At 36.5% G+C, this 23,628-nt stretch overlaps 1 protein-coding gene and 1 pseudogene across 1 annotated transcript; both read right to left on the bottom strand.

Annotated features, from left to right (window-relative positions):
• Nucleotides 1-4,996: 4,996 nt before the first annotated feature.
• Nucleotides 4,997-5,369, bottom strand: LOC138990392 (eukaryotic translation initiation factor 1). The gene has a single exon (XM_070381083.1). The coding sequence runs from the start codon at nt 5,336-5,338 to the stop codon at nt 4,997-4,999; it is 342 nt and encodes a 113-aa protein (XP_070237184.1). The 5' UTR covers nt 5,339-5,369.
• Nucleotides 5,370-22,162: 16,793 nt separating this feature from the next.
• On the bottom strand, nt 22,163-23,217 carry LOC102271593 (mortality factor 4-like protein 1; annotated as a pseudogene).
• Between the last annotated feature and the right edge of the window lie 411 nt (nt 23,218-23,628).

The raw sequence follows: 23,628 nt of genomic DNA, 5'->3' as shown, positions 1-23,628 counted from the left end.
TTGCTCAGTCTTTATCTTAGCTATCCATGTCTCCAAAAGATAAAACCCTGCTCATCATTCAAGACAAAGATTTAGTGTCACCTTTTAAACAAAGTCTTCTCTAATTACTCTGAAGCAAAATTATAATTTTCAAATACATTACTGTTTGATAATTATGTGTTGTATTTGTTTTCAAATTCTCCTTTATTTCATAGTCTTTTATATATACCTGTCATACAAGGAATAGGAGTAGGTTGCTAGAGGTCTGGGGCTTATATCAAAGGTTTCAGCCTTGCACAAATGAGACTAATAAATACTTAATGAGTTGCATGATTTTCAGTTTAAGATATTTATAAGCATCTAAGAGGTATGCCAAAGCATTTTTTATGAGTTAATACAATTGTTTTATAGAAAGTGTCTGGGAATGTTAATCATTCACAGTATCAAAATTTTAGCAATGCAAATTGCAACAAGGATGTATCTATTTTTATCATGAACCCAAATTTATTTATGTGCCTGCATGTATACAAAATAATAATTAAACTCAAATGCCTCAGGAGGCTAAGCATGTAAGTGGTTAGAGAGGCTTGTGACACTATGGGAAACTGGAGAGCATTGCTTCCTTTAAAAGAGGCAGCCATTAGAATACTAACAATTACACAATGAAGAAATGTAGGTCCAGTAACAGGAGATCTTTCAAATTATCATTCAGTACTGAACATAAATAATTCATTCAAAGAATACTTATTTTAAAAAGTTAGTGCAAAAAATTAACATTGCCCAGCTTTAACGGCAAGTTAAAAATATCATCTAACATCTATTCCATTAAAATTAATGAGCATAGCCATAAATTATCAAAAAAAAAAAAAAGAAAAACAATTCATTGATTTTATAGTTAGAATTACCACTATGAAATTCATCTTTTGCAAGTTATGTTGTTCTGATGCCTTTGTCTTTAATCATTCAAAATAGCATAGAAATTTATTTTGTTTTTAAATTATGTGTTTTTCAATAACAGATGGGAAGATACTATCACTTTTACCATATTATGTAATTGCTTTTGTTTTATTCTCTGAAAACTCTAATTGCTTTAAAGATTATATATTTCCTGTTTAAAATTCCCAACAATTGTATTCTATTTGCATTTTTCTCTCTCAAGAATTGTGCGAAGAGAAATATTGTTTCAAAGAGAAATATTGTAGTTTACCCTATCCCATCCAATTTTTATTTCTCAAAAGAAAAGGATAGTTTCAATTCCTTGGTCTTTTTTCCCAAATATTAATTTGTTCTAAATTGAAAATGATTGATAGCTATCTTTTGAAGAGCATGATGTTGGTTGGTTCCCAACAAGAAAATGAAATGCTGTGAATTTAATGTTAGTCTACCTGGCAGAAGATAGAGGAATTCTTTCTGTATTTTTCTTTAAAATTAATTTTCTGAACTCAGTCTCAATTCATATACTAAAGTTTATAAGAAGAATCACATTTAAACTCAATATACCAGCCTACCATTAACAAATTGTCATTTTTCTCCAGATTTTGTTTGCAATACACATTGTACTCTCAGGAAAATATTTTTAAGTTGTCCTAATGATGACACCAAAGTTTAAAATATACAGAAAATTTGACCCAATAGTCCTATTACTCTTCAGCTGAGAACTTGTATTTCAACAAGCTTTGCACTGCTCTTTTAAAGGTACATCTGCACAGTATCCACAATGTACATTGGTCAATGGCCTTTTGTTTTAGAACAGGAAACAGTTTTTGGAATTTCTTTCCCCTACAGGTTCAATATTGCGACAGAAAGGGTGTTTTTGTTCAATTAGTACATTTCTTTGAGTACATTTATTGAGTTTTAAGATATCAAAATAAACATAATCTAATCTTAACCAGTAAAGTTCAATGTCAAAATCAACCTAAAACTCTTCACACAGGTTTTCTGATACTGACATGGTATGTTTGTTCTCTTAACATTTTTTGTATGTCATTAATGCAAAGCAATTGATCTAATTGCAATTAAGTACAGCATAACAACTACGATCACAGGATCTACAGTGAAATAACTTGCCTTCTGACCCTTATTACTCATGCACAGATTTAATTAAACGAGATTATGTACAAAAATACTTATCCCAGTCTTTAACACATGAGAAGCTTATATTTAATCCAAAATCACTTAACACATGAGAAGCTTATGTTTAATCCAAAATCACTGCAGATGTTGATTGCAGCCATTAAATTAAAAGACACTTACTCCTTGGAAGGAAAGTTATGACCAACCTAGATAGCATATTCAAAAGCAGAGACATTACTTTGCCAACAAAGGGTCCGTCTAGTCAAGGCTATGGTTTTTCCAGTGGTCATGTATGGGTGTGAGAGTCGGACTATAAAGAAAGCTGAGGGTCGAAGAATTGATGCTTTTGAACTGTGGTGTTGGAAAAGACTCTTGAGAGTTCCTTGGACTGCAAGGAGATCCAACCAGTCCATCCTAAAGGAGATCACTTCTGGGTGTTCATTGGAAGGACTGATGTTAAAGCTGAAACTCCAAGTACTTTGGCCACCTGATGCGAAGAGCTGACTCATTTGAAAAGACCTTGATGTTGGGAAAGATTGATGGCAGGAGGATAAGGGGAAGACAGAGGATGAGATGATTGGATGGCATCACCAACTCAATGGATATGGGCTTGGGTGGACTCCGGGAGTTGATGATGGACAGGGAGGCCTGGTGTTCTGCAGTTCATGGAGTTGCAAAGACTTGGACACAACTGAGCAACTGAACTGAACTGATTGTTGTATTTCATGTGTATGAACCCCTCCCAACACTCAAGAAGGGACCCTAGAAACATCCTCACATTTTCTTACATGTTTTATTATTTTTACAAAGTAAAAATAGTTTAACTGTAGTGATTCTTATCTCTTTCATTTAGTATTTCCTCTTCATCATTTTTGTGTGTGTATCAGTCAAGTACAATGCCATGGACATTTTCACAATCAGGCTAAGGGGAAGTTAACTTGCAAATACATTTAGTTTAGGGTTAGGAGATTTATGTATAGGTTCTGTATAATTTCTGTGTATTATTACAATATTAATTTTCTCCACTATATAAAAACTAACTGTAGATTTAGTGGCTAAAAACAATATTGATGTTTTATCTAAAATTCATGAAAGTCAAAGTCTGAACATGGCTGTGCAAGGTTTTATCACTGGGATTTTACAAAGCATAAATCAGGTGTTAGCCTGACTTTTTTCCTTTCTGTAACTTAGGGTCCTTTTTTAAGAATATGGGTTTTAGGTAATTGAGCTCTTTGCATTTGTAGGACCCAGGCCTCCATTGTCTTTCTGTCTGACATACATATGTCTCCCTCAATAGACCTTCTTAGATTGCCACGCTATGATTTCCTTACTTAACAGCCCAGCCCCTTTAATAGGGCTTACTTAACTAGGTCAGACCCAACCAAGATGATCAACTTCCTGATCAACTTAGAGTCAACTGATTTAGGACCTTCAGTTCAGTTCAGTTCAGTCGCTCAGTCGTGTCTGACTCTTTGTGACCCCATGAATCACAGCATGCCAGGCCTCCCTGTCCATCACCAACTCCAGGAGTTCACCCAGACTCATGTCCATTGAGTCAGTGATGCCATCCAGCCATCTCACCCTCCGTCGTCCCCTTCTCCTCCTGCCCCCAATCCCTCCCAGCATCAGAGTCTTTTCCAATGAGTCAACTCTTCGCATCCAGTTTCAGCTTTAGCATCATTCCTTCCAAAGAAATCCCAGGGCTCATCTCCTTCAGAATGGACTGGTTGGATCTCCTTGCAGTCCAAGGGACTCTCAAGAGTCTTCTCCAACACCACAGTTTAAAAGCATCAATTCTTCGGTGCTCAGCCTTCTTCACAGTCCAACCCTCACATCCATACATGACCATTGGAAAAACCGTAGCCTTGACTAGATGGACCTTTTTTGGCAAAGTAATGTCTCTGCTTTTGAATATGCTATCTAGGTTGGTCATAACTTTTCTTCCATGGAGTAAGCGTCTTTTACTTATAGTTATAGAATCCTTTCACTTTTTTCATATAACTCAGGGGTCCCCAACAACTGGATCTAATGCTTGATAATCTGAGGAAGATATGATGCAACAATAATAGAAATAAAGTGCACAATAATTGTAATGTACTTGAAGCATCCCCAAACCATCCCTCCCTCTCTACTCCCAGTGCATGGAAAAATTGTCTCTCATAAAACCAGTTCCACATGCCAAAATGTTTAGGGACAGTTGATATAACTAAACTTAATAAGCAGAGTGCTAGATATTATATTCACAGTTATGCTCAACTCAAGCAGAAAGGATTACACAGGGTGTGTATACCAAGAGACTAAACTCTCAGAATTCATCTTGGAATTCTACCTACCATAATGAAATACTGCTAGCCATACCAGAGTAGATATGGCTTTCAGGAACATGCTTAGCAAGTTCTCTGATGACTCACTAGGCAATGAGACACTAAACAGCAGAGTCAGGTATCACATAATGACATGAATGGGTTTTCAGTGCCAAGTGGTAAAGATATGAGGGTATATAAATCTAAGACAACTTGAAATTTCCTGAAGTCTGACAGCACGCATAAAAATTAGAATTTTCAACTTTGACAGTAATCAAAAAATTTTACATTATACTAATAACATATGAAGCTAAAGGAAACAATTCAAAACATCAAATTATAAAAATCAGATTCCAGTCAACCATGTCAGAGCAAAGACTAAACTATATTTCTCTTTGGAAAATCTTATTTAAAGGACAAAACTGTAGAATATGTAAGAATATATTATAGAAATGCTGTTGCAGTTACCATTGTTGCTTTTTTTTTTTTTTTTTATGGCTCTTTTCAGTTTATTGCATGAAGGAGTTACACTAGTCCAAGTTAAAAGCAGACCCCAAATGGTTACATTATACAAGCTGTGATTAAACTTGTGACAAGGGACAGAAGGGAAATTCTACTCATTGCAAGGAAATCCTCACTTTTTAAAACCCATGAACCTTCAGCTGGTCGTCCTTAGCCAGTCCAATCTCTACCAGGAACTGGCATATGTTCTTGCGCTGGTCACCCTGTAGCTGAATTACTTCTCCATATTCTGGATGCTCAATTACAGTACCATTGCAGGCAAATTTCTTCTTAAACGCCTTCACTAGTTTCTTTTTATCGTAATCATCAGCGATCCCTTGGACAGTAGTAAGGGTCTTCCTGCCGTTTCTCTGTTGAATTCTTATATGGATATAATCCTCAGTGCCAGCAGGAAGCAGATCATCACCCTTACTTGCATCAGCAAAGGGGTCGAAAGAGTGGAGGTTCTGGATAGCGGACATACGATACGATTCCTTTTCCTCGGTGGAAACGCCTGCGAAGGCGGGGCGGAGAAGGCGGGCAGGGGCGGAGCGTCCCGGGAAGCGAGGGGGCTCAAGGGGAGGCTGCTGAGTCCTCGGCGGCGGCTCAGTGACTGGGCATTGTTGCTTTTTAAATTGTGGATATATGTGACATTTGACAGTTTTTAAAATTATGTGATACTAGATCAGATCAGTGGCTCAGTCGCGTCCGACTCTTAGCGACCCCATGAATTGCAGCACGCCAGGCCTCCCTGTCCATCACCAACTCCTTGAGTTCACTCAGACTCACGTCCATCAAGTCAGTGATGCCATCCAGCCATCTCATCCTCTGTCGTCCCCTTCTCCTCTTGCCCCTAGTCACTCCCAGCATCAGAGTCTCTTCCAATGAGTCAACACTTCACATGAGGTGGCCAAAGTACTGGAGTTTCAGCTTTAGCATCATTCCTTCCAAAGAAATCCCAGGGCTGATCTCCTTCAGAATGGACTGGTTGGATCTCCTTGCAGTCCAAGGGACTCTCAAGAGTCCTCTCCAACACTACAGTTCAAAAGCATCAATACTTCGGCACTCAGCCTTCTTCACAGTCCAACTCTCACATCCATATATGACCACAGGAAAAACCATAGCCTTGATTAGACGAACCTTTGTGGGCAAAGTAATGTCTCTGCTTTTGAATACGCTACCTAGGTTGGTCATAACTTTCCTTCCAAGGAGGAAGCGTCTTTTAATTTCATGGCTGCAGTCATCATCTGCAGTGATTTTGGAGCACCCCAAAATACAGTCTGACACTGTTTCCACTGTTTCCCCATCTATTTGCTATGAAGTGATGGGACCGGATGCCATGATCTTCATTTTCTGAATGTTGAGCTTTAAGCCAACTTTTCCACTCTCCTCTTTCACTTTCATCAAGAGGCTTTTTAGTTCCTCTTCACTTTCTGCCATAAGGGTGGTGTCATCTGCATATCTGAGGTGATTGATATTTCTCCTGGCAATCTTGATTCCAGCTTGTGTTTCTTCCAGTCCAGCATTTCTCATGATGTCCTCTGCATATACGTTAAAGAAGCAGGGTGACAATATACAGCCTTGATGTACTCCTTTTCCTATTTGGAACCAGTCTGTTGTTCCATGTCCAGTTCTAACTGTTGCTTCCTGAACTGCATACAGGTTTCTCAAGAGGCAGGTCAGGTGGTCTGGTATTCCCATCTCTTTCAGAATTTTCCACAGTTTATTGTGATCCACACAGTCAAAGGCTTTGGCACAGTCAATAAAGCAGAAATAGAGGTTTTTCCTGAACTCTCTTGCTTTTTCCATGACCCAGCGGATGTTGGCAATTTGATCTCTGGTTCCTCTGCCTTTTCTGAAACCAGCTTGAACATCAGGAAGTTCATGGTTCACCTATTGCTGAAGCCTGGCTTGGAGAATTTTGAGCATTACTTTACTAGCATGTGAAACAAGTGCAATTGTGCGGTAGATTGAGCATTCTTTGACACTGCCTTTCTTTGGGATTGGAATGAAAACTGACCTTTTCCAGTCCTGTGGCCACTGCTGAGTTTTCCAAATTTGCTGGCTTATTGAGTGCAGCATTTTCACAGCATCATCTTTCAGGATTTGGAATAGCTCAACTGGAATTCTATCACCTCCAACTAGCTTTGTTCATAGTGATGCTTTCTAAGGCTCACTTGACTTCACATTCCAGGATGTCTGGCTCTAGGTCAGTGATCACACCATCGTGATTATCTGGGTCGTGAAGATCTTTTTTGTACAATTCTGTGTATTCTTGCCATCTCTTCTTAATATCTTCTGCTTCTGTTAGGTCCATACCATTTCTGTCCTTTATCGAGCCCATCTTTGCAAGAAATGTTCCCTTGGTATCTCTGATTTTCTTAAAGAGAAATCTAGTCTTTCCCATCCTGTTGTTTTCCTCTATTTCTTTGCATTGATCACTGAAGAAGGCTTTCTTATTTCTTCTTGCTATTCTTTGGAACTCTGCATTCAGATGTTTATATCTTTCTTTCTCCTCTGCTTTTCACTTCTCTTCTTTTCACAGCTATTTGCAAGGCCTCCCCAGGCAGCCATTTTTCTTTTTTGCATTTCTTTTCCATGGGGATGGTCTTGATCCCTGTCTCCTGTACAATGTCACGAACCTCAGTCCATAGTTCATCAGGCACTCTATCTATCAGATCTAGGCCCTTAAATCTATTTCTCACTTCCACTGTATAATCATAAGGGATTTGATTTAGGTCATACCTGAATGGTCTAGTGGTTTTCCCTACTTTCTTCAATAGAGGTATAGGCAATTGGATGAAAGTAGTGAAAAAATACAAACTTGTAGTTTAAAATAACTAAGTATTAGTAGTAGAGATGTAATATATAATAGAATAAATATTAATATAACTAACACTGTTCTATGCTATATTGAAAGTTGAGAGTAAATCCTAAGAGTTCTCATTGCAAGGAAATTTTTTTTTCTATCCTTTTAATTTTGTGTATATATGAGATAACAGATATTCAATAAATTTACTGGGGCAGTCATTTCATGATGTAAGTTATCATGCTGTATACCTTTAAATTTATACACTGCTGTATGTCAATTATATTTCAATAAAACAGAGGAAAATTGTTTAAATTTGCAATGTGTTTTAATTACTTTATTCAATCTAGAAATATTTAATTTTGAATCATTCTTTCCCTTGAAAAGGCTCTGTAGTTTATAAAATTCCATTTCTACAAAACTTTTTCTCTGTTAACATTACAATGGTTATTGTTAAGCTTTAAATAAGTTTGGGGTCACATATCCCCAGTTGTCTGTATTGAGGGAAAACTGACTCATGGTCATTAATATTAAAAACAGAAAATATAAATAAAGATGAACACTGCTAACATTTCATGGTAGAATCAAGCTGCTGCTGTTGCTGCTGCTGCTAAGTCACTTCAGTTGTGTCCGACTCTGTGCAACCCCATAGACAGCAGTCCACCAGGCTCCGCCATCCCTGGGATTCTCCAGGCAAGAACACTGGAGTGGGTTGCCATTTCCTTCTCAGCTGCCATCCTCTAAATAATCTGGATATGCATTTTATTGGTTATCTTTCTTATGAGTATAGATCCACTGGTTGGATGTTTCTCATAGGTTTTCTTTTAAAAATCCTATCCATAAAGCATCATATAATAGTTCATGTTCTGTTTTCTTAAAAATTGAGCAAGAACTTAAAATCAACTGCAAAGCAATCTGAGGGCTGACTTCTAAGTTTCATGCTATTTTTCCCTAAGAAAGTATTTTTTTATACAACCCAGTTTGTTAAATACTCTATAACATATTAACTTATGTATCACAATGTCAATGGAGACAATAATCAGTCTGTAGGAATACAAAAGAGTTTTATCTGAGCAAAAACGAGCACTACAGCCCAGTAGAAACAGGTTCAAGAAGCACTAAAATAGTGTTCCATCAGACTACAAAATGGCTTATATACACAAAAACTGAAGAATTACATAAATTGTAAACTATTACAACTGGAGCTGGCAAGAAGGAAAGATGCTGGTTAAAAGAGGATTTGTTGGGGTATGAAATGGCTGCATAGTTACAAGGGAAGAACTTGAGACCACAAATCTGTATGTTGTAGCTGCTAGCAGACATTGTTTTGAGAGAACTGGTGTTGTCCTTTAATCTAATACAGTTCAGAAAATTCAAGTTCTCAGTGATACAGAAACTTGTCTGAAAGTACATCCACAATGGCCACCCAGATCCATTTTGGATGCCTGAACCAGTTACTCCAATCTGATTTCTAAATGCATTATTTTCTTTAATGGTTAAGGCAGATGTACAACACATGTTTAATAGGTCGTGAAATTTTCAAATGAAGCAACTAACAAAGAAGGCTGAGTGCGAATAATTGATGCTTTCAAACTGTCAGCCTGAAGAAGAGAGAGTCCCTTGGATAGCAAGGAGATCAAACTAGTCAATCCAAAAGGAAATCAACACTGAACAGTCACTGGAAGGACTAATGCTCAAGCAGAAGCTCCAGCATTTTGGTCACCTGATGTGAACAATAGACTCATTGGAAAAATCCTTGATGCAGGGAAAGATTAAGGGCAAGAGGAGAAGGGTGTGGCAGAGAATGAAATGGTTGGATGGCATCACCAACTCTAATGGACATGAGTCTGAACAAACTCTGGGACATAGTGAAGTACAGGGAATCCATGGGGTTGCAAAGAGTCAGTTACCATTTAGTGACTAAACAACAAGGGATTAATCTCCAAAATATACAAACAGCTCATACAGACCAATATCAAAAAACAAACAACCCTACCAAAAAATGGAAAGAAGATCTAAATATACATTTCTCCAAAGAAGAGATACAGATGGCTAAAAAGTACATGAAAAGATATGCTCAATATCACTAATTATTAGAGAAATTCACATAAAAACTACAATGAGGTATCCCTGCACACCAGGCAGAATGGCTATCGTCAACAAATCTACAAAAAACAATGTATGTTGAAATGTGGAGAAAAGAGACCCTCCTATACTGCTATTGGGAATGTAAAGGTGCAGCCACTATGGAGAACAGTAAGGAGGTTCCTTAAAAAACTAAAAATAGACCTACCATACAATTCAGCAATCCCACTCCTGGGCATATATCCAAAGAAAACTATAATTTGAAAGATACATGCACTCCAATGTTCAGTGCAGCACTATTTACAATAGCCAGGACATGGAAGCAACCTAAATGTCCATCAAAAGAGGACATCATGAATTATACATATGCATGTATTCAGTATTGTTAAGATTATTTTCCCATATAGACCATTACAGAGTACTGAGTTTCTTGCATTACAGGGTAGGTCTTTATTAATTATCTGTTTTATATATAGTAGTGTATACATGATAATTCCTATCTCTCCTTTAGTCCCCTTACCCCCTGGTAAGAATAAGATGTAAGTACATGTTTAGCCATGATTTTGACCTCACTATAGCTCATCTGGGTTTCCCAGTTGGTACTAGTGATAAAGAACCACCCTGTCAATGCAGAAGATGTAAGAGATGCAAGTTCGATCCTTGGGTTGGGAAGATCTCTGAGAGGAGGTCATGGCAACCCACTCCAGTTTTCTTGCCTGGAGAATGCAGACAGAGGAGCCTGGAGGGCTACAGTCCATAGGGTCACAAAGAGTCAGATACAACTAAAGTGACTTAGCACACACACACATAGCTAATTTAATACGATCTGGGCATTTTTTCCTAATAATTTATTTGAAGTATATGCCATAACTTTTTGCATACAGTATACAGTAATATCTGCATTAGTTCCTTGTATTATTCCTTTCTTTTGCAATTTTACATGTGTCTTTTCTACTAAAAGAATGACATCTGACATTTTCAATATTTTATCATGCTAATCACCCATACACTGAATTTTTAGTTATATAATTTCTAATTTCTAGAATATTTATTCACATGCTTACTTTTATATTCTTACTATTTTCCTTGATGTTGAATAAAGCCTTTAAGGTTGGCAGATATGTCAAACAAAAATATAGAGCACTGAGTTCAATTTTAGTTTCAGACAATGACAATAAATATTTAGGACATACTTATAAAAAATCTGATATTCAAATCAAACTGGGCATCCAATACTTTATCTGGCCATTCTATTCTATCACTTTTTATTGAAATTTTAATTAGTGTATTTCTAGTAGTTATTGTCTAACAATGAAATTACATGATTCTGTACTTGCTTCCCACAAAGTTTTAGACATAGTTCTGAGTATTAGTACTGTTTTTTCACTTAAACATAATATTCCATTTATCTTTTTGACTGCATTTTTACTCAGTTACTATGTAGAGTTTTAAATGTGGATGTTTGAAATACTTAGCATTCTATCTAATCTTTTTATTAATGTTTCTACAGTTTTATCTGACATTATGCACAATTTAGTTGAATTATGGAAATGTAGTGAATATTTATACTTAAAATATGATTGACAATAGAGAGATGATATGTCAGGCACTGTTTTTAGTAAACAAGGAAGAATATCTTAGATTAGCCTTATAACAACTTATGCAAAAACTGTTATTTCCATTTTATAGGCAAGGAATCTATGATTCATTAAGTTTAAATAGCCTTTTCCAGGTGTCACATTTCACATATAAAGTTGTTAGAGTGAAACCTGAACACAAATGATAATCTCACTCAGTTACTCAGTGTGTCTGACTCTTTGTGACCTCATGGACTATACAGTCCACAGAATTCTCCAGGCCAAAATACTGGAGTGGGTAGCCTTTCCCTTCTCCAGTGGGTCTTCCCAACCCAGGGATCAAATCCAGGTCTCCTACATTGCAGGTGAATTCTTAACCAGCTGAGTCACAAAGGAAGCCCTCTATACTGGAGTGGGTATCTTACCCCTTCTCCAGCAGATCTTTCCGACCCAGGAACTGAACCGGGGTCTCCTGAATTGCAGGCAGATTCTTTACCAACTGAGCTGTCAAGGAAGACAGATCTCATTTGGAGACCAACAGAAACCCAAGAACTGAGCACCATTCATTACCAGCAGCCCAAGATCAGAAACCTGCAGTGGTTCTTCTGAGTGCAAGAGAGGATGATCCTTCTTTCTCTAAACGTCTTACACAGTCTGTTATGCTCCATGCCAAAACTGGTAACACAGAACTAAGTAGTTCTTAGATTCATCCACTGTACTACCCCACTGGTATGTAAGCTGCCAACATGTTTGAGGAACAACAGTTCTCAGTTTCTGGCATACAGATTTTAATTCCAGAAAATCTCTTCTTCAAAGACAATGTATGGTGCAAAAACCTGCCTATTAGTTTTGTCTTTTAAAAACTAATTAATTTATTTTAGTTGAAGGTTAATTACTTTACAATATTGTGGTGATTTTTGCTATACATCGACATGAATCAGCCATAGGTATACATGTGTCCCCCCATCCTGAAACTGCCCCCACATCTCTCCCCACCCCATCCCTCTGGGTTGTCTCAGAGCACCAGCTTTTAGTGCCCTGCTTCATGCATCAAACTTGCACTGGTCATCTATTTACAGTTTGGTCTTTACATTAGTACTAACATTTTATGTATGTTGTATTACTTGTACTGGGCTTTTGACAGAATGTTTTTCTTTGAATCAAAAGTTTACCTTTGCTTCATGGATGGAAGAGTCTAATAAGCCTAACCCCGGCTCCTTTATATAAAAATCTCCCCATTCTTTCCTCAACATTATGAATTGCTAATAAATACATTTTATTAAAAAGCATTAAAGTTTCATCTCATAAGATAAATATTGACCTCAATTATAATATTAATCTTCAATATAGTTTATGCTTATAGGATTTATAAAAAAATCTTTTCTAATATATGCTTCTATTTCCAACAGTGATTTAATGCTAGGCTATTTTATATAAAAAGCATCAACTGCTATTTTAATTTTCCTTTAAGTGTTATGATTATGGAAATATGATATTTATGCCACACTGAATTGCATTTGCCTTGAATTTCAATTTTCTCCATATGAAATATTTTTGTTTGTTTTTAGTATTTGTACTCGTCAGATATCTTATTTTTTAAATGTCTATGTTACACTTAGGTATATCTCTTCTGAATATACTCTACTTTATACAACATGTATACTCAACAGAGTATACAATATGTATCCTCTACTTTATACAATATGAGGCTGTTGACTTTGAAAAGGATTGTATTTATTTTCAAAGTGGATTTATAAATGTAAAGAGTTTTTTGTTTTATATATTTACAAAGCAAGTTTTCCAACTCTTTTTAAAGGCTTCAACAGATGTAGTTAACTGGCAGAAGCATGTTTTACTTCCCCCAACTTTAATCAGATATAATTTACATATAGCTCTGTATAAGTTTAAGTTATACAGCATTATGACTTGACTGAACATATATTGTGACTTACATACATCCTTTATTTTTAATTTGGCAGTTTAGCATTGCTCTTTTTTCCCTATCTGCTATTTGATAGTATAAAAAATATTGACAGTACTTAGGAAAGAATTTATTTCATTTATTTTATTACTTATTATTCTAAAAGTATCTTTATCTGATTAGAATGCAAAGTATTCAGTGTTCAACTTTATGTCAGTTCTATGTTCAAACAGTTCAATTCAATGTTTTTAATATCTTACAAATACCTCCCTATATTTTAATCTGCATATTCACTGCTTTAGCCCAGTTTATCATCACTAAGAGAATAAAATAATCTTTTATACGGTCTCTCCCTTGCTTTTGCTCTTGTATAGACCATCTACTTTGGGGAGCAAAATGTACTTTGTGTTAACACTAACCTGAAGATTTTTAAAGTGCTGCACTCAATATGTCAGCAAACTTGGTCAGTTTTCATTCCAATCCCAAAGAAGGGCAGTGTCAAAGAATGTTCAAACTATCAGATAATTGTACACATTTCACATGCTGGTAAAGTTATGCTCAAAATCCTTCAAGCTAGGCTTCGGTAATACTTTAATTGAGAATTTCCATGTGTACAAGCTGGATTTAGAAAAGGTTGTGAAGCCAGGTATCAAATTGCCAACATCCGTTGGATCATAGAAAAAACAAGGGAATTCCCCAAAACATGTACTTCTGTTTCATTGACTAGGCTAAAGCCTTTAACTGTGTGGAACACAACAAACTCTGGAAAACTCTTAAAGAGATGTGAGTACCAGACCACATTACCCACCTCCTGAGAAACCTGTATGAGGGTCAAGAAGCAAGAGTTTGAATCCTACATGAAACAGCTGACTGGTCCGAAATTGAGAAAGGAGTACAATGAGGCTATATATTGTAACTGTTTGTTTAACTTATATGCAGAGTACATCATGAGAAATGCTGGGCTGAATGAGTTACAAAGTGGAATCAAGATTGCCCAGAGAAATATCAACAGCCTCAGACATGCTGATGACATTACTCTAATGGCAGAAACCAAAGAGGAACTAAAGAGCTTCTTGATGAAGGTGAAAGGGAGTGAAAAAGCTGGCTTAAAACTCAACATTCAAAAAAATAAGATCATGGCATCTGGTCCCATTACTTCATGGCAAATAGAAGGGGAAAAGTAAAAGTAGTAAAATATTATATTTTCTTGGGCTCCAAAATTACAACAGATGGCGACTGCAGCCATGATATTAAAAGATGCCTGATCCTTGGACAGAAAGCTATGACAAAACTAGACAGTGTATTAAAAAGCAAAGACATCATCGTTTTACCAACAAAGTGCCATATGGTCAAAGCTATGGTCTTTCCAGTAGTCAGATACAGATGTGAGAGTTTGATCATAAAGAGTGCTGAAGAACTGATGCGTTTGAATTGTGATGCTAGGGAAGACTTGAGAGTTTCCTGGACTGCAAGATCAAAGCAGTCAATCCTAAAGGAAATCAATCCAGAATATTCATTGGAAGGTCTGATGCTGAAGCTGAAGCTCCAATATTTTGGCCTGATGTGAACAGACAACTCATTGGAAAAGACTCTGATGCTGGGAAAGATTGAAGGCAAAAGGAGAAGAGGGAGTCAGAGGAGGAGATGGCTGGATAGCATCCTGACTCAGTGGACATGAATTTGGGTAAACTCTAGGGGATATAGAGGGACAAGGAGGCCTGGTGTGTTGCAGTCCAGGGTGTCGAAGTCACCTGAACAACAAGAACAAAATGAACACTTCATTCTCTTCTCCTCAGTCTAAAATAGAATTTGATAAGAAACAATGAGATGTCATTATATTAAAAAAAAATTTAACACTTTGAACATACAATAGTTTTTTAAAAACTATTTCATAACAGATAACTTGCTTATTTACAGTTTCAGGAAACTGAGCCTTTTAAAAGATCCAGTGACCTAAATATTTTATTGTTTTTCTGTGATAAGTTTGCAAAGACAGAAGGCACTCAAAGTTAACATGCTAAAGTTAAAATCCACAAGGTATTCTTGTTTACTTAATTTGTTGTCACGTATGGATAAACTTAAGTTAAATGTAGTTTCAATAGTGTTTTGCATTTAATTTCAGTGGCTTATTGGAATACTTTTCTGATGTATCTAAGTATTAAAATGCTGCAAGGGCACAAATACCATCAAATAACTATTCTCCAGAAAATAACAGGATACAAAATGTATTCAAATTCCAGATGGCTTTAACAAATAATGGAACACTAAGAGCATTTTATTGGCTTTTTTTTTAAAGTCTATCTTTAACTTCTAAGATTGTATAATAATAAATGTTCTAAAATAAAATTATCATCCCTCTTGGATTTTTAAAACCTTTGCTGTCTCTTGTGTCTTATAATTCCATAGTTGTATTTGTCCAATGGCAATAATAACTATATTCACAGCTCAGGTTACATTGCGTATTAATCTCCTGGCATCTGAAGTATATCAATAAAAAGAAAAATAAAACCTTAAAGAATATTTAAAAAATGAAACATCTAGCTACCTTAAATTTGCCCCAATAAAAGACATTCTCAGTTTGTAATATTTTAATAATTTTCTACCATTTAAAAAAATAAAAAGAACTAAAATTCAAAGTAACAATGGGAAGTATAACTCATTCCTATGACCAATTAACTTGATTAACTTGTGTAATAAGTGACCACTACCTCTTGTGACTGAAGAAAGTATCTTTATGGAACACATTTACTGAAGAAATTTATCTTATTAGAGCAATTCAAAGTGATCACTGAATTTTCAGAGGTATATAGATAAAAGAATTTAGTACAGCATGTCTTATAATTCTAGAAGCTTCCTTAACCTGATAATCTAAATAGGATATAGAATTCAATGTTCTAATGCAATGAAGAGGGGAAAAATCATTAAAAGAATAACTTTTGGAAACCACTTATCTAATCTTCTCTGTACTTTTTTAGGGTGATAGTGATGACATGAACACTTTAATTAAATGACAGGCTACCATTAGAAACACTGAACAATAATTCATACTTTAAAATTCTAAAATTTTATATCACTGTGAACCAGCAAGATCTTGTGTATAAGACAAGAAAGTACATTCAATCACTGGGAGGATGAACTGAGACTGATCAGGAGAGAGAACATTTTACCCCAAAATCAAGACGGAGATGCTTATAGAAAACCTTGGCTGTATGTATAAACCCTGAAAATTGTATATTTGGAGGGTAGAGACAGATGTCTTCTATAAGAAAAATCAAGAGAGAGACGCTGGAGAAATTTTCAAAAGATAAAGACATTTCACTTTTTCTTCATCAGCATGTACCTAGAAGGTTCTCATTGGGACAAGCATTTTGCGACCAGTTATTCATAATTTTGATAGTTAATTTGTATCCTGACAACTAATATTATTTAGAACAGAATATGCATTTCCAAAGCCCAGATAAAATTCCAGAGACCTCTTTAAGTTCCTTAATGAGGGACTTACAGATTTTCAAGCCGAGTGTTTGTTGGTATTCCATTTATCCGTTCTTACATAACAAATGGCCCAATTTTAGTGGCTTATAACAAAGTATCTCTGTGGTACAGTGATTTGACTACACTTAGGTGAGCGATTCTTACTTGAGATCCCCTATTTAGGCCCACTCAGAGGACGTGACCCATTAACTTGGGTGGCAGAACTGTCTGGTTGTTGGCTGGGAAATAATCTGGAGTTGTAGCGCAGAATTCCTGTATATGAACTTGCCACATGGGCTTGGGTTCCTCTTTGCACAGCATGGTAGTTCATTCCTGAGTGAGAGGATCTCAAGAGTGAGTGTCCCATAAGATAAGAAGTGGCAAATGCTTACTACCAGACCAGCAACATTCCTGATATATTCTAATGGTAGAACATTCATCCTACACTTGCCTTGAGAGAAAGAAACAGAAAGAGAAACATACTCCAATTTTTGATGGAGAAATGACAAGGCCACATTGCAGAAAGAGTATATGGAATAGGAGCTAATTGTTAAATTTTCTTAGAAAATATACTCTGTTATATTTGTCATAGGATAGTAAATTGGGGGGTGTTCTAAATGCCCTATTAAACGTTGAGCCACAGAAACTTTTGCCAATTACTCTTAACATTATGCAAAATATATAGACCTGCGCAATTCTTCATGTAGCTAGTATGATACACAACTTGTAAAATTTCATGTAGATGGTATGATGGAATACCACATTAATCAGGCTTGGATCAGCAGCTTGGTTACAAGGTAGGAGTGTTCCCCTCACCATGAAACTATACCCTTATCAATGTACTCCAAGATAGAAGATGGATTCAGACTTTATGAGTGAAAAAGGTAAAGTATATAAATTTCCATTAAGAAAAGACTGATAAACTTGGATTTATCTCCATTGCTTTGGCCAAAATTAGGTCACCATTTTTTCCTTCTCCATAATATAGGCAAAGAGTTGACTCATTGGAAAAGACTCTGATGCTGGGAGGGATTGGGGGTAGGAGGAGAAGGGGACAACAGAGGATGAGATGGCTGGATGGCATCACTGACTCGATGGATGTGAGTCTCAGTGAACTCCGGGAGTTGGTGATGGACAGGGAGGCCTGGCATGCTGCGATTCATGGGGTCGCAAAGAGTCGGACATGACTGAGTGACTGATCTGATCTGATCTGATCTGAATATAGGCAGCCTTGTGAAGTTGGTATGATTTGGTAATATTAGAAAATCAGGCAGCAACATCTAATGAGCAATGTCAGAAATTACCTTACTTCCTTATTTCTTCAACATCAAATTGTAATATTCTTAAATTGAGTTATTTTTATTTCTCTATTCCTTCCTTTCTTTTTTCTTTCTTATGGATAGTATTTTGATCTAATCTCTATGTTTCCCCATACAAAACTGGGAAATGAGTACATCAAGGCTGTATACTGTCACCCTGTTTAACTTATATGCAGAGTACATCATGTGAAATGCTGGGCTGAATGAATCACAAGTTGGAATCAAGATTGCCAGGAGAAATAGCAACATCTCAGATATGCAGATGATACCACTCTAATGGCAGAAAGCAAAGAGGAATTAAAGAGCCTCTTGATGAAGGTGAAAGAGGAAAGTGAAAAAACTGACTTAAAACTCAATACTCAGAACACTAAGATCTTGGCATCCAGTCCAATCACTTCATGACAAATAGATGGGGAAAAAATGGAAACAGAGAGAGATTTTATTTTCTTGGGCTCCAAAACTACTGCTGCTGATGACTGCAACCACGAAATTAAAAGACATTTGCTCCTTGGAAGGAAAGCTATGCCAAACCTAGATAGCACATTAAAAAGCAAAGATATCACTTTGCTGACAAACGTGCGTGTAGTTTAAGCTATGTTTTCTTTCCAGTAGTCATGTACAGATATGAGAGTAGGACCATATAAATGCTCACCACTGAAGAATTGATGCATTTGAATTGTGCTGGAGAAGATTCTTCAGAGTCCCTTGGGACAGCATGGAGATCAAACCAGTCAATCCTAAAGGAAATCAACCCTGAATATTCATTGGAAGGACTGATGCTGAAACTGAAGCTCCAATACTTTGGCCACCTGATGGGAAGAGCCAACTCATTGGAAAAGACCCCAATGCTGGGTAAGATTGAGGACAGGAGGAGAAGGGAGAGACAGAGCACGAGATGGTCAAATGGCATTACCAAATCAACGGACATGAGTTTGAGCCAACTCTGGGAGACAGCGAAGCACATGGAGGCGTGCACTGTTGCAGTCCATGGGGTCACACCGTTGGATACAACTTAGTGTTTGAACAACAACTACAATGTACAAAAGAAATAATTCATGCAGAATAGTTAATGTAGGTGCATATGAGTACATACATATGTTCATGTGAGTGTGTATGTGTGAGGTACAGTATTGGATAAGTAGAATAACATGAAACTACTTTACAGTGTACCTAAGCTACATGAGTAAAACACATTAATAAGACATCTAATGTTTTCTTTTTAGGGAAATTTTTTAAATTTCCAATATTTCCTTTCATTGTTTTGAAAAGCCATATACTCAATAAATGATTGATGGATAAGAGAAATGAAAATATATGACTATTTCAGTTAACCTAGTATATATCTGGGGTTCTTTAAGCCTATTTATAAGCATGTTTACCATCAAAGGGAGTTGCATTTTTTCCTCAATATATGTTAGTGAACCTGTGACAAATCCTTTGACCTGGCTGAACTCACTTTGTAGGTTATCTCCAAGATATGTCATAAATCTGTTTGATTCAGTTCAGTTCAGTCATTCAATCATGTCCGACTCTTTGCAACCCCAAGAATTACAGCACGCCAGGCCTTCCTGTTTAAGCATCAAGAATTCAGTTCATTTTAATAAAAACTGCCTTTATATTTTCATGTGCTTAGTCACTCAGTCATGTACGACTCTTTGTGACCCCATAGACTATAGCCCACCCAACACCTCTGTCCTTGGGGCTTCTCCAGGCAAGAATACTGGAGTGGATTGCCATGCTCTCCTCAAAGGGATTTTCCCAACCCAGGGATGAGATCCAGGTCTCCCACATTGAGGGCAGATTCTTTACTATCTGAGCCATCAGGGAAGCCCTTTATATTCTCATGGGTGGTATTAATTTCTATCTACTTCAAGTGAATATTATAAAGTTAGGTAAATAAATGTATATGAAATAATTAGTCTTCAAATTTCAGGTGAATATATTACCTGTGGCTCAGCTGGTAAAGAATCTTCCTGCAATGTTGGAGACCTGGTTCAATCCTTGGGTTGGGAAGATCCTCTGGAGAAGGGAAAGGCTACCCACTCCAGTTTTCTGGCCTGGAGAATTGAACAGACTATATTATAGTCCATGGGATCACAAAGAGTCCAGTATTCTGGCCTGGAGAATTCCATGGACTGTCTAGTCCATTGGGTCACAAAGAGTCAGACATGACTAGGAGACTTTCACTTCTACTTTCATAAAAAGAATCCTGGAGTGGGTTGCCATTCCCTTCTCCAGGGGATTTTCCCAACCCAAGGATCAAACCCAGGTCTCCCACATTGCTGACAGATTCTTTACTAGCTAAGCCACCAGGGAAGGAATTGGAAAAATACAAATTAGTATTAATACCAAAAATAACTTACATTTTTATAGTCACCTAAACATTGAAAATTATTTAATATACATTTACTTAACTAAGTCATTTTCAGTATTAACACTTATTAGTACAGGGACACATGAAACAGATCACTATAATTTTGAAATCAACATGTTTCCTGTCTTTTATCTTCTTTAATGTTCGAGTTTCCTGTCAGTTTAGCATTCCCTCAAATATTTAAAATAATTCTGATGATGATGATTTTTCCTTTAAAGCCTTCCAATACATCCTTAAATTTTAACTTTTTGACAACCATGGCCAGAAGGACCTGGAGGATCTTGCTCAATCTGCATCTCTCTTCAATAAGAATTTGAGTTCTCTGACCACCTTCCTTTCACTATATATACTGCAGCCTCACTGCCAGTTTTTTTAGCTTTAAAAAAAAAAAAAAAAGAATCAATGTCTTACAACTTGGATGATTAGAAGTCTATTCTTGCCAGAAATTGCCCTTGTACCTCTTGGTCTTAATTACCTGTGAATCAACCTTTGGACCCTTTGAAATTATAAACTGGTCTTTGTTATATAGCTTAACATTTTTTTTTTTTTTAGACATTTAAAGAAAAAATTTACTGACGATCTGAAAAATGGTTTATAAAACAGTAGCTTTTCCAGAAAACTTTAGCTATAGTGCAATGTATTTATCATGTTAAAATGTAATAAAATGCAAAAGCTATGAAACAAGTGACCATCCTTCAACAATCCAAGCAAAGATAAAATGCCTAATGAACAACAAGGATGACTTGTAAAGGATGGGGTTTTGAAGTAAGCACCATTAAAAAAGTGGGGGGCGGGGATAGAAAAGGGAGGAGGGTTCAGGAGGGGGAACACATGTATACCTATGGCAGATTCATTTCAATATTTGGCAAAACCAATACAATATTGTAAAGTTTAAAAATAAAATAAAATAAAATATATATATATAATAATAATTTAAAAATTTAAAAATCAAATAAAATTTAAAAATTAAAAAAATAGGAAAAATAAAATAAAATAAAATAAAAAATCTTAATTTTATTCAGCATAAAATGCCAAGTCACTGAACTAGTTACTGGCATAAATCTAAGCTTACTTTGTACCCCAAATCTTATAGTATGGTTAAAATAGATGAAACCTTAGCAAAAGTCAATTATACATGCTTTAATTCATTTGTTCTACAATACCAAAAAAGCTAAAAAGACAACCTGAAATTAAGAATACATCACCTACCTGACCAAATCTCAAAGTGGCACTAAATGGAATCCAGTATTTTCCTTTTATTATAATGGCATCAAAGGTTATTGCAACAATTTAAAAGAATAAACACTAAGAATGTTAAAAAAAAAAAAGTGGGGGGTGGGGATAGAAAATGGATATGTGTGTTCAGCTGAATTGAACTTTTGGCACTAAGAATCAGAGCATTTTGTCATAGAGCATTAACGCATGTTATAAAAGTGTGTAGTATCAAAGGACTAGAACCGCAAGCATTCAAAAGCAGCTTTGTCAATTAAGCAATGAAACACTCTACAATATGTCTCTCTATTGGCTATCATTGAATACTCTAGTAGCAACTTTGAAATGAAAAAAAGAAAAGGTAGCTCTAACTCCTTTTATTTTCTCTCTTTGAAATCAAACAGATATCCAATAATCCTGTTATATACTAACATTTCCAAAGTACATCATTCATAGAAGAGAAAGACTAAAACAAAAAACAAAAAAACGAGTTTACAGAGATCCAAACATAAGTGAGTATAAAGTGAGTATAAGTGCCTCACTCAGCTTTCTGATGGTACTCCGGAGAAGACACTACATAAGTGCTGGCACTAAACAAAGTTGTAACGTTCTTGCCAGATATTTTAGCAAATCATGAAGATAGTTCAGTAATAAAGCAAGACTTTTCTCATCCAGAGGCATATAGGCCAACATTGCTCCAATTCGTGCAAATGGTCTGAACAAATGTGGCGCTCCATACACCTGGGACATGGGTGCATTAGAGAGGTCTGCAAGGATTTCAGAGTACTGAAATCTCTCAAATTTGTAGAGAGGCTGAGTGCCCAGCTTTACAGTGAAGTATTCCTTTTCCTTTCTACTGCTGTTGCTGCTAAGTCGCTTCAGTCGTGTCCAACTCTGTATGACCCCATGGATTGCAGCCCATTAAACAGCACACTCCTTACTATTTGTGTTTCCTTGAGATTCCTATAATTTGCATAATCCTCTAGAATGGAATCCACATTCTTGTTGGCAGAAAGATAAAAGAGCTGTTTTTGCCAGGTAATTAAGTCCCAGTCATCAAAAACCCTTAGTTTTAGTTCTTCAGGAACCTTTACTTTAACTTCAACTCTGTTTGTGAATGTTTCCTCATTTTCAGCAGTAGTAGCTACTTGGGCTCTTTTCTCCTGAGGAGACTGAGGTGTCTCACTGGTACCTTCTCTATCTCCAGGTGTTTTGTGTTTGTTCTTTTTTGTTTTCACTTCAACATTTTTCTGTTGCAGACCAGAGGTCTTCTTTCCAGGGGCAGCCCCTCTTGGTCTTCCACTCTGCATACTGCTCCTGATTGGCTTTTTGAAGTTCTCATTGTTTCTGCAGATTGGTGCCCATGTATTTGAGTACACTCCTTTGGAACCCATTCATCCCAATTTTTATTCCAACCACTGTAATGTATTTCACTTGTTTATCCTTTATGGCCACCTTCACACAATTTGGTTCATAAAGAAAAGTCCCCTACCCTCCCCCCCAAAATAGAATAAAATAAAGAAGAGGCCCATGAAAGCACAACACTCTTTCACACTCCTGGAATTTAGGCCTCTGATCCTGCTTTGTCACCATTTATAAGTGATTTGCCACCACTGCCTCCTCCTTCTCCCAGCCACCCCCACCAGCATCTGCTACTCCATACCACCCAATTCCGCATGAGACACACCTTCAGACACCACCAGCTCTAGATCCTGGGCCTGGTTTAGCTCAACATTTTTCAGTGGTTTTCAAAATATGATCCCAGCACCAGAAGTATTGGCATCACCTGGGAACTTGTTAAAAATGCAAATTCTCAGGCCCAACTCCCAAAATTACTGAATCAGAAAAATCTGAAGATGAAGCTTAGCAATATATTTTAACCAGGGAACTCTGATGCTTGTCTGAGTTTGAGAGCTACTCTCCTACAAAGTCTTTCCATTACATTAAAGATTTAATTTATTATATGTTATATCATAATCCAGGCTTCCCTGGTAGCTCAGCTGG

Source organism: Bos mutus, chromosome 1 (genome assembly GCF_027580195.1).
Source record: "Bos mutus isolate GX-2022 chromosome 1, NWIPB_WYAK_1.1, whole genome shotgun sequence".
Classification (NCBI taxonomy): domain Eukaryota; kingdom Metazoa; phylum Chordata; class Mammalia; order Artiodactyla; family Bovidae; genus Bos; species Bos mutus.
Note: the sequence above shows the minus strand (reverse complement) of the source record. Positions and strands in the feature narration are given on the sequence as shown.

Bases quoted from the DNA above. Each gene is read 5' to 3' on its own strand.
- LOC138990392 (XM_070381083.1), bottom strand. From the start codon at position 5,338: ATGTCCGCTATCCAGAACCTCCACTCTTTCGACCCCTTTGCTGATGCA.